This window comes from Anolis sagrei, chromosome 5 (genome assembly GCF_037176765.1).
Source record: "Anolis sagrei isolate rAnoSag1 chromosome 5, rAnoSag1.mat, whole genome shotgun sequence".
NCBI lineage: Eukaryota > Metazoa > Chordata > Lepidosauria > Squamata > Dactyloidae > Anolis > Anolis sagrei.
This window is the reverse complement of record NC_090025.1, coordinates 124,494,674-124,506,832: the sequence shown is the minus strand read 5'-3', so window position 1 is coordinate 124,506,832 and position 12,159 is coordinate 124,494,674. Positions and strand designations below refer to the sequence as shown.

Sequence of the window (12,159 nt, the reverse complement as noted above, 5' to 3'; positions counted from 1 at the left end):
TTGACTGTGTGGATCATAATAAATTGTGGCAAGTTCTTGGTGGGATGGGCATCCCAAGCCACCTTGTCTCTCTCCTGAGGAATCTGTACAAGGACCAAGTAGCAACAGTCAGAACTGACCACGGAACAACAGACTGGTTCAAGATTGGGAAAGGCGTACGGCAAGGCTGCATCCTCTCACCCAACCTTTTTAACTTGTATGCAGAACACATCATGCGATGTGCGGGGCTGGATGAATGCAAAGCTGGGGTGAAAATTGCTGGAAGAAACATTAACAACCTCAGATATGCAGATGACACCACTCTGATGGCCGAAAGCGAGGAGGAGCTGAGGAGCCTTCTAATCAAGGTGAAAGAAGAAAGCGCAAAAGCCGGGTTGCAGCTAAACGTCAAAAAAACCAAGATTATGGCAACAAGAATGATTGACAACTGGAAAATAGAGGGAGAAACCGTGGAGGCCGTGACAGACTTTGTATTTCTAGGTGCAAAGATTACTGCAGATGCAGACTGTAGCCAGGAAATCAGAAGACGCTTACTTCTTGGGAGGAGAGCAATGTCCAGTCTCGATAAAATAGTGAAGAGTAGAGACATCAGACTGGCAACAAAGATCCGCCTAGTCAAAGCCATGGTCTTCCCTGTAGTCACCTACGGATGTGAGAGCTGGACCTTAGGGAAGGCTGAGCGAAGGAAGATCGATGCTTTTGAGCTGTGGTGTTGGAGGAAAGTGCTGAGAGTGCCTTGGACTGCGAGAAGATCCAACCAGTCCATCCTCCAGGAAATAAAGCCCGACTGCTCATTGGAGGGAAAGATACTAGAGACAAAGTTGAAGTACTTTGGCCACATCATGAGGAGACAGGAAAGCCTAGAGAAGACAATTATGCTGGGGAAAGTGGAAGGCAAAAGGAAGAGGGGCCGACCAAGGGCAAGATGGATGGATGGCATCCTTGAAGTGACTGGACTGACCTTGAGGGAGCTGGGGGTGGTAACGGCCGACAGGGAGCTCTGGCGTAGGCTGGTCCATGAGGTCACGAAGAGTCGGAGACGACTGAACGAATGAACAACAACACAACACTTTCAAACCAGAAACAGAACCTTTTTCAAATTTTGCCATTCGTTATCCATCTCTCCCTTTAACTTTCATTTGAATGGTCCCAACCCATATATTTACTGATAATGGGTAGCTGTCCACACATATAAGCAGAACTAGGATTACCATAGCGGTGAACTGTTGATCCCCATTGTATTCTCTCAAAGCATACTAACAATTACAGCATTTCTGGGACATACAATTGGAGCAGTCAGTCCAACACAGTTTGTGAAAAGTTGCTGGAGCTGCCGCATTTTTTAAAGAGCTAAAATCTGATCAATCAGCATTTTTGCATGAATCACTGCATATGGAGCAAGTGAGAGTGGAATTAATGAATTCAGAGCAAAAGAGCCCAATTCCCAATCATCCACATAGCTTATTAGTTTTTTGGCTTTATCATTCCTTGGTCTAATCATGGAAACCCACCCTATAGGTTTGTTGCAAGTGAGGAAGAAAAGACCACATATGACCAGAAAATGTGAAGGGATGAATAGCCCCATGTTCTTAATACATTTGAAGTAATTATTTTTTTAATTGGCTGTTTGGATTCCCCCAATATGGTAATTATGTGAGGTTAAATTAAAAAAATACTATATTGCAGAAAAACTGAAAAAAGAAATCAATTTTTAAAATCAATTTATGTATATATGTAGTTTAGACTTATATGTAGTTATAATAGAGATTATGTTGTGTAGTGTGAAATGTAATTATGGTTAGATATGTCTGTGTTTATGTATGAATAAGTATTGTTATTGTATGTTTATTTGTGTCTTTTCCCGTTAAGTTTTTGTAATAATAATAATAATAATAATAATAATAATGTTTTAAATAAAATGTTGCGGAGGGAAGGGAAAAACATGAAAAATGTGAGACTGTATGACATTTAGACTTGAAGGGCTTTCAGAACCAATTAATATAAGAACATGAGAAGCATAACTCATCCAGCATTCTGACCACACAGTGTCCAAATAGTTGCCTAAGGGAAGCAGGATAAGAGTACAGTCCATGCCCATATTATGGGGCAATTTGAATTCATAAACAGGGATACTGCAGAAGTGATGTGAATATATGGTCATCATGAGTAGTAATAAGAATAGCCTGATCCTCCATGAAAATATATTGAACCACAGAGCACACATTCATATGCATAACAAATGAGAATCGTTTTGCAACTTGTTCTACAGTACGCATTCTTAAACTAGACTTTTAACCCTTATACATAAACACAACCCAGAATATACTAAGGACAGCATACATTTAGTTCATTGCTATTACTTTTATTTTGTTTTTTAAAATCAAGATTAAAAATCTTCTCTCCTTAAACAACTTAATTGTATGCGCCCAAGCTCTTACAAATTCATTAAGCATGAATATTTGACCTTTAAATTAATTTTCTGAGACATTATGTCACAGGGCGCCACAAACAAGATTTGACTGCTGCACCAGCCACACTGGTTTCGAGGACGCAAACAGGTCAAGTGCGTGCCAGGTACAAACGTCAGCCAGCAACGAATCTGATGCTGGAATTCTGATCCCATTGAGCTGGCTTCCCATCAACAACTCCTCTTCCCAGAACTCTTATCTGATTCAATAGGGTTGCATGAGTTTTCCTGACATCTTGTAACCTGCTAAACTAGAACTCATTCTTTGAAGATTATGTTTAAGAAATAAAATATAGGCAACCTCTCTCATTAAATCTATCAGGTATACACCAAATAAACCTAGAATGCTGCATAACTGTGCAAGAGAAATGCATACGCATGGTGTGAAGATATGGGGAGCCACTGCAGTCAACTGCAGTGTTTCACAAAAAGAACAGAAGCACATCTGGATCAATAACCCAGCATTCTGTTCACAGAATAGGTCAACTGAGTGCCTACAGGAAGCCTTCCAGCAGAACATGTTTATGACTACACCTTCCACCTTTCATTTCCCAGCAACTGATGTACGAAAATGTACTGTTCCTGATATACACAGGTTGCCAGGTTGTCTACACAGCAGTATTCCTATTTGCTAGGCCAATTCACAACTGGCCAAGACATGACTTCCAGGCAAGAACATGGAGATTGGCAGATGTCTCCTAGTCACTCTGGCTTTCAGTGGCATGCCAATCAGGGGGATGACACAACAGACAAAAAGCAAACAAGCAAACAAGCGACTGAAAGAAATGCTTTATTGTTTTATATGGAGGGGGGTTAGATATGCACACATTTACTACAGACTAATTGCCAGTGAATTCAAAGGAACTTACTTTGGAATAAACATGACTAGGATAATGTTGGGAGTACCATTAATTATAGAAATATATTCTTCCCAGCCCAAGGAACTGTGTTGGCTGTGAAAAAACATAAACATTGTGCTTTTTCTATAGTAATAAGCATGTGGGTTTAGGATAAAGCTATCTGCTCATTATGTTTTGCTGCTTTCTACTGTATTGCCCTATGATGACATACAATATTGATTACTGTATTAATTTAAATATTTATATAACTCTTTAGTGTACGATCTTGAAGCAGCATACAGTATAAATAATTTAAAATATTTTCCAGATCAAAACCATAAGTAACTTAAACAAGATAAAGACCTATTAAACAAGTGAGAAGTTCAAGAAGTTAAAAGATGCAACCATTTTACTATCATGTATATGCATATTTCAAAGTAAATTAGTCCCCTTTTTTTTTAATAAAAAGACATGTTTGGGACTGGCATCAGAAAGAAACAACAACAACTTAGCCACCACTTGTACGTCCAAAGGGAGGGTACTCCACAGAAGGGTGCCCTCTCCCATGTCCTCCAATTTCATTATGTTTCCATGAGTGGGATCCTGGCATATTGCAGACCTCAGTGCTTTGGCAGCAAAATATGTTATTTCAAGTACGGTAGTCCCAAGCTATTTAGATGCCATCAAAAGTATCCTGAATTGGAATTGAATTTGAATTGAAAGCCCAAGCATCTCTTTTGAGACTGGTGTTGTTATTATTTATATGGTACTCCGGCGAACAATAACTAAAGACAGTAGAATGTCTCAATGAAAGCCAGGGTGGTGTAGTGGTTTCAGTGTTGGGCTACGATTCAAGATACCAGGGTTCGAATCCACACTTAAGATAACTTTGGGCAACTTGCACACTCTCCGAAGAAGGAAAATGGAAAGTCCTCTAAATAAATCATGCCAAGAACACCCCACGATAGGTTCTTGCCTTAGGGTCAAAGTAAACTGAAAATGACTTGAAGGCACACAACAACAAAATGCCTTCAGGAAGTCTCTGACTCTATAAGGTATCTTTAATATTTAGTGATTCACATCAGGATTTTTTTCTTTGCACCATCAGGGACATTGGAAACATCTTCCCTTTTGCCTGCCATTTGAAGGCTACTCTGCCCCACAATCTAGACCAGTGACTGGTACAGCCCAGAATGACAACTGCAATATCACTCAAAGAATTGCCACAGCACATACCACAAGATTTTGGTTTGTTAAATCTATAGTGCAATATGTTTTCATGGATATACAACCCACTTCATCAGAGTGGAGTTTATGAAACTTATGCCATAACGATGGTTGTTAGTCTTGGAAGGTGCCACAATTGGTTACTGCAACTGACTTAACCATGGTTACCCCATAAAACAGCACATTAATGGTCAAGCTGATAGCAGAAATATCCACATGGCTGGAATGTATAAGCCTCTTTTAAATGTAGCGTAACCTAGAAAATGCATGGCCTGGATTTTGACTGCACAGCATTCCCGTCTATTCCCTTCGACACTCCCAATAACCAAGTTAATTAGGTAACATACAAAACATTAACAAGTTTCAAACAAAAGCAGTGACATGGACTGATGTAAGACTTCCTAGAGAAGGGATGACATTGTTGTAAACATCCCTGCTCTAGCTACCTGCTTCACTTCATCTGATAGAAGCATGTAGAAGAGCATCTCAAAATATAACTTTAATATCCAGCAAGTGTGGTATAGTGGTTTGAACATTGGACTAAGACTCTGGAGATTAGGGTTCAACTCCTCACTTGGCCATGGAAAGCTACTGAGTGACCTTGGACAAGCCACACACTCTCTGCCTCGGAGGAAGGCAAAGGCAACATCCTCTGAACCAATCTTTCCAGAAAGCGACAGGTTTGTCTTAGGGTTGCCATAACACAAAAATAACCTGAAAGTGCACAACAACCAAGTAGCTGTGGGAGAAGATACTCCTTCAAGTTAACTTGTTGCTGGCTACTTACAGCTTTATCGCTTAAAACCAATACTGTCAAACCAATGAGTCATTCTGCATTTTGCTTTAATCCAAAGTACCATACTATAAAAAGTGCACGGAATCGTAGAAGATATCACAAGGGTCATCCAGTCTAACCCGCTGCCATGTCACTCTATCAATAAACCACATTTGTTATTTGATTTAAGGATATAAGTATGTTACTACAATGACACCGTGACCCCACATTTAGAATAATTAAAGTAGCATAATAAGCAGATAAGGCCTTATGTTTTCCATAACATAGCTTCAGCAGTCACATTTTGAACCCAAGCTGCCTATTGAAAGCCACTTTCACAATTTTGGTTCAACGCAAAGCCCATTCACAAGGCAAATCATTGCCAGTGAATGGGTCAAATTGCATTGCAATTTTGTTTTCAAAGGAATGGCTTGTATGTGGCACAAGTCAACCTGAAACAAACTATACACATTGTTCTCTTTGTGGTAATTGCAGAAGCATCGTGTGCCTGTTTAACTGCTGTAAGCTGTACCAACTACCCTCCCAGTTCCAAATAAAAATACTATTACCAGTTGAACAACCATTATCCAAAAAGCCTGCGACAGTACAGTATTTTGGAATACTTGCTACCCAACATTGGAAGTGGAGCACAAGTTTAAACATGAAATTCATATACAGTTTATGTACATACTCTGAAGGCAGTTTTTAACATAGTATCTGTACTAACTTTGTGTATGAAACTAAATGTGTGCACACTAAACCCCAAGAAAGCAAAGTTGCCACTATCTCAGCAGACATCTTTAGTGGTTTTTTGGATTTTGGAGCATTCCATATATGTGATGATGAACCAGTACTTTGGAGAAGGGGCCTGGATGGGGTTTGAGAACTAATATTACAAGTTGAACATCCCTTATCTGAAATACTTGGGATCAGAAGTGTTTTCGGTGGAGATACCTTATCCCCATGAAAACTCTTTATGGAGTGAATTTCCCTTCTGAGGGTAGATTTCTCTCACTTCCTGTTATCTCATCTTAACTGTGAGTCATTTGAAAGTTGGGTGTTTGAAACTTGAGGACTGCTATATAGGTAAAGGTAAAGGTTTTCCCCTGACATTAAGTCCAGTCGTGTCTGACTCTGGGAGTTAGTGCTCATCTCCACTTCTGAGCCAAAGAGCCAGCATTGTCTGTAGACACCTCCAAGGTCATGTGGCCAGCATGACTTCATGGAGCACCATTACCTTCCCACAGAAGCGGTACCTATTGATCTACTCACATTTGCATGTTTTCGAACTGCTAAGTTGGCAGAAGCTGGGGCTAACAGCGGGAGCTCACGCCACTCCCCGGATTCGAACCTGTGACCTTTCAGTCAGCAAGTTCAGCAGCTCAGTGCTTTACCCCACTGTGCCACCAGGGGCTCCTCTGCCTGTATAAGTGTGTGTATTTGTATCCCATGTTTTCTCCCTCAAGAAGACACAAAGTGGCTGACAATTGAAACCACACAATATGTAAACTAAAACCTAAGGTATATTAACATTAAAAGACAATTAAATATGAGAGTTATTAAAAATACATAATTGAAACCAATAAAATCATTAAAATGACTAAAAACCTGTTGAACTATATAAAACACAGCACCCCCTGGTTTGGTCTTAACAACTTTCCTCTCCAAAAGCCTGCTTGACTAAAAAGGTCTTAGCTTGCTGCTCCAAGGACAGCAGGGAGGGGGCCGTTCCTGGCTTCCCTGGGAAGAAGGGACTTCCAGGGTTGCGGGGCAGCTACTGAGAAGGTCCGCTCTCTCATTCTCACCAACCGAGCTTGAGATGGAGGTGGGAGCGAGAGAAGGGCCTCTTCTGAACATCTCTGGGCCCAGCAGGTTCATATAAGATGCAGTCAACCACATAGCCTGGACCTTTGAATTGTGCCAGAAACAGATTGGCAGCCAGTGGAGCTGCTGCAACAGAGGGGTTGTCCACTCCCTGTAGCCAGCCCTAGTGAGCAACCTGGCTGCAGCTCTTTGGACCTGCTGAAGTTCCTAAGCACTCTTCAGAGGAAGCCCCATGTAGAGCATGTTACAGTAATCCAGACAGGATGCAACTAGGGCCCTTTCTACACCAACATATAATCTAGATTATCAAATCAAATAGTCCACATTCTCTTCATGGAACTGGATTATGTAAGTCTACACTGCCACCGAATCAAGTTCAAAACAGATAATCTGGATTTTATATGGCAGTGCAGAAGGGACCTAAAACATAACAAATCCGGCTTCTCAAGGAACAGGCGCAGTTGGCACCCAAGTTTTAATGTGTAAAGGCTATTGCAGAAACTTGGGCCTCCAGGTTCAATGCCAACTATGGACCTATGTCTTCAGGGGGAGTGTAACTTCATCCAGCACAGGCTGGATCCCTATTTCTTGACTGACCAGGAGCACCTCTGTTTTGTCTGGATTGTTTCAGTTTGTTTGCCTTCACCCAGTCCATACACATACCCTGAAGGTGATTTTTAACACTGTATCTGTAACCATTTTGAGCACAAAAGTAAGTTGGCACACTGTGTTGTCGAAGGTTTTCATAGCTGGAATCACTGGGTTGCTGTGAGTTTTTCAGGCTCTATGGCCATGTTTCAGAAACATTCTCTCCTGACATTTCACCCACATCTATGGCAGGCATCCTCAGATTGTGAGGTCTGTTAGAAACTAAGCAAATGACGTCTAGATATCTGTGGAATGCCCATGGTGGGAGAAAGAACTCGTCTGCTTGAGTTCCATCTGAACATTAGGAAGAACTTCCTGACTGCGAGAGCCATTCAGCAGTGGAACTCTCTGCCCAGGAGTGTGGTAGAGGCTCCTTCTTTGGAAGCTTTTAAACAGAGGCTGGATGGCCATCTGCCAGGTGCTTTGAATGCAATATTCCTGCTTCTTGATAGGGGGTTGGACTGGATGGCCCACAAGGTCTCTTCCAACTCGATAATTCTATGAGGCAAGTGTGAATGTTGCAATTGGCCACTTTGATATACAATGAATGCCTAGTAGCTTCAAAGCCTGGCTGATTGCTGCCTGGGGGAATTCTTTATTGGGAGATGTTAGCTGGCCCTGATTTATTCTTGTCTGGAATTCCCCTGTTTGTTTCTTTTTTTTTAGTGTTGCTCTTTATTTACTGTCCTGATTTTAGAGGTTTTTAAAATACTCATAGCCAGATTTTGTTCATTGTCATGGTTTCCTCTTTTCTATTGAAATTGTCCACATGCTTATGGATTTCAATGGCTTCTCTGTGTAGCCTGACATGGTGGTTGCGAGAGTGGTCCAGCATTTCTGTGTTCTCAAATAATATGCTGTGTCCAGGTTGGTTCATCAGGTGCTCTGCTATGGCTGACTTCTCAGGCCGAATTAGTCTGAGAAGTCTGTATTTGGGCAATGTTGCGTTTGGTGGTCCCTATGTAGACTTGTCCACAGCTGCATGGCATATGTGGATTCCTGCTATTTAAGATGGCCAATTGCAACGTTCACATTTGTCTCAATGTCCTGGGTGGGAGAAAGAACTCTTCTTTCTCCCACTCTGAACATTCCACAGATATATAAATCCAATTTTCCTAGTTTCCAACAGATTCCAAAACAATGTATTGTCGAAGGCTTTCTTGGCTGGAATCACTAGGTTCTTGTGGGTTTTTTCGGGCTATAGGGCCATGTTCTAGAGGCATTTCTCCTGACGTTTCGCCTGCATCTATGGCAAGCATCCTCAGAGGTAGTGAGGTCTGTTGGAAATAGGAAATAGACTCCAAAACCTGAGGACGCCTGCCATAGATGTGGGCGAAAGGTCAGGAGAGAATGCTTCTGGAATATGTCCATACAGCCTGGAAAACTCACAGCAACTAAGTTGGCACACTTTGAACCCTCTTAAAGCCAAGCTGCCACCATCCAGTTCTGGAATATTTCTGGATAAGGGATGCTGGGGACATGTGTTCCCAAACCTGAAACGCTCCCCAAGTGGGGAGGAAAGGAGTGCTGGGAGGAGAGGCAGATGAGATCACCTTCCCTGGCTGGGCTTTTGTTCCTCCCTTTCCAAACTGCCTCGTCAGCTCCTGCGGTGACAAAAGGAGGCCCAGGAAAAGTTTCCTCGAGCCCAGGCACTCGAAAAAAGCACAACACCCTTCCCAAGAACTCGGGAAACAGCTTCCCCTTTCAGAAGCGGCCTGGAAGTGGGGAGAACAAAGTTGGCCACAAGGGAGGACAGAAAGGCAGAGCTGGAAAACTTCTCCTGGGTGAACCCCTCCGCCAAAGAAACTCCCAGGAAAGGGAAAGGCAGAGGGAGGGAGTCCAAGCCCATCGCCACCTCCTCTTCAATATGGGGGGATTTCCTGCCATGGCTAAGTAGCCCAGGTGCAACACAGATGCCTCCCCCTCTTTCCCCTCCTCTCCCCCCGCCGCCGCCCTCCCTTCTCGTCCGGGGCCAACTCGGTCCCTCAGGCTCCCGCCTCGCCCGCTGCCTCACTCACTTCTCCGGCGCCGCCACTCGCTGACCAGCTCGGGAACCACCGGGCCCGGAACTCGAGAGCAGCGCCCGCGCGGGCCGGGGGGGCAGAGAAGAGGAGCCCTCCCGATACTCGCCGCTCATCAGAGCCACAACATGTTGGATTAGTCATTCATATAGAGAGGGCGGGGAGAGAGCACCCCGAGGAGGCGGGAGGGGAAGCGCGCTGCCTTCTGGGAGGCGTAGTTTTGCCCTCGCTTCCTGCTCCGACGGCGAAGGCCGGAAAACAACGCAGCCGACTACATTTCCCGAGCTGCAGTGCAACCCTTTGCTGTCTTCGGTTATAGAGTTCGGGTCGTTTGGTATCCTGCCCGCGCACCCTTGTATTCCGGCTCCGCGACGACGCTGTCCTGACAGTGGGGTTGTGGCGTTGCAAAAGCGTCTCAGGTCCTCAAACTCTGGGCCAGTCCAGTGACTGAGCCTGGAAGTCCTGGCTCCTTCCTGACTCCTACACCCTTGTAGGAGTCTTGAGGCCCTTTCCACACAGCTGAATAAAACCCCACATGTTCTGCTTTGAACTGGAAGATATGGCAATGTGGACTCAGACAATCCGTTTCAAAGCCAATATTGTGGGATTTTCTGCCTTGATATTCTGGGATATAGGGCTGTGTGGAAGGGCCCTAGGACAGGGTCACCTTTTTCGCCTGGTGCTTTTATGGACAATGGAAGATGTTCTTTAGAGAACTGTGGACTTGTTGGCTTTCTGAGGACAAAGAGGGAAAGTTAGGAGAGAGGCAAACTGCAGCCCCATAACTTCTATCCCCATTCAGCACAGTCTTTGGAGGCCCCTTCCACACAGCTGAATATAATCCCACACTATCTGCTTTGAAGTGGGATATATGGCGGTATGGACTCAGATAATCCAGTTCATAGCAGATATTGTGGGATTTTTCTGCCTTGATATTGTAAGGACCCTTCCATATAACAGCCATATAACCCAGAATATCTGCTTTGAGCTGGAATATCTGAGTCCACAATGCCATATATTGATGGGGAGATATTGGAAAAATAGATTTTTATTTATGTATAAATTGTATGTACTTTACAAGCACTGAAATGTAAGAAAAATCAGTGCCGTGCAATCCTACGAGATGTTCGGTTGTTCAGTGAGGTACAGTGATGAGTGATTTCAGCTAACTGTGAAAAGCGGATTCGGCCCCTGGTGAGCTCTGCTACTGCCAATGATCCAGATCAAAGACATTAAACGGTTTTGGGAAAAAAATCACATGCAGAATAATCACAGGATGTCTGAAACCTACACCAGTTGATAAGCTCTACAAGCTATCTGGCATTGCTCCCCCCCCCCCCCCCGGATGTGCGACGGGAAGTTGCTGCTAAATGTGAGAGAAATGAGGTTGAAAACTGTGAAAGCTATCCACTACATGGCTACAAGCTTCCTCCCAGTAAATCAAGGAAAAGCTTTATGAGAACTACTACTCCTCTTGGCGTCCCCCCAGCAACAGCAAGGGTATCCCTCTGGGCAGTTAAACCAGGAAATCCCAACTGGATGGCTCCCCACGAGGGCCTTCCTCCAGGGGCAAATCAAGAATGGGCAACTTGGAAGTCCCTGAATAGACTCAGAAGTGGAGTGGGCAGATCAAAAGACAACCTGGCAAAATGGCATTACATAAAAGAATCCCACACCTTATGTGACTGTGGAGATGAACAGACAATTCCTCCTCTGTATGCTTGCCCTGCCTCATGTACAGAGGAAGAATTGTTGGAGGCTACAGACAGTGCCATTGCTGTTGCCCGTTTTTGGTCAAAAGATATTTAGCCACCTGTGCTCCTTCTATTTTTATCGGTTTTATACTAATTTATGCAATGCTTTTGATACGAAATAAAATAACCGGGTTTGAAGGCAGGAACAGAGATTTATTTCTTTCTGACCTGAAAGGATGTCAGATACAAAGTCTGCACTCTCAAAAGATCCAACATAAAGCATCTAGCAAAATACATTACATTTTATTCATTCTGACAGCCATTCAAAATATCCGCGCCTTCCCCTGATTGGCTGAAAGCCGGCTCAGCTAGGATCTAAGTATTTATGTGTTTGAAGTTTAAATCATATGGAAAGTCCGCCCTGAGAAATGTGCAGACCAATGGAATGTCGTGGGACCATATGCAAAGCAGTCTGTGATGAGGTTAATTTCCCAGTCCATTGTGCACAAAGAGAACACAATGTTTTTATGTAAATACAAGCAGGTCAATGAAAAGTATACAGAGTTAATCTGTGTGCTGATGTCTGGCAGTGACTCATCTTTGCTCTCCCCCGCCCCCACCACCCCTGAAGTTATAAAACTACTTTACATGCTGGCATTGTTGT

At 43.4% G+C, this 12,159-nt stretch overlaps 1 protein-coding gene across 1 annotated transcript in view; it reads right to left on the bottom strand.

Moving 5' to 3' along the window:
* TRABD (TraB domain containing) overlaps window positions 1-9,971 on the bottom strand; it is a 35,897-nt gene extending 25,926 nt beyond the window's left edge. Inside the window, exon 1 of the mRNA XM_060777784.2 lies at window positions 9,799-9,971. Coding sequence (XP_060633767.2) covers window positions 9,799-9,945 — 147 coding nt within the window. The 5' untranslated portion in view covers window positions 9,946-9,971. The remainder of the gene's footprint in view (window positions 1-9,798) is intronic.
* Window positions 9,972-12,159: the final 2,188 nt, after the last annotated feature.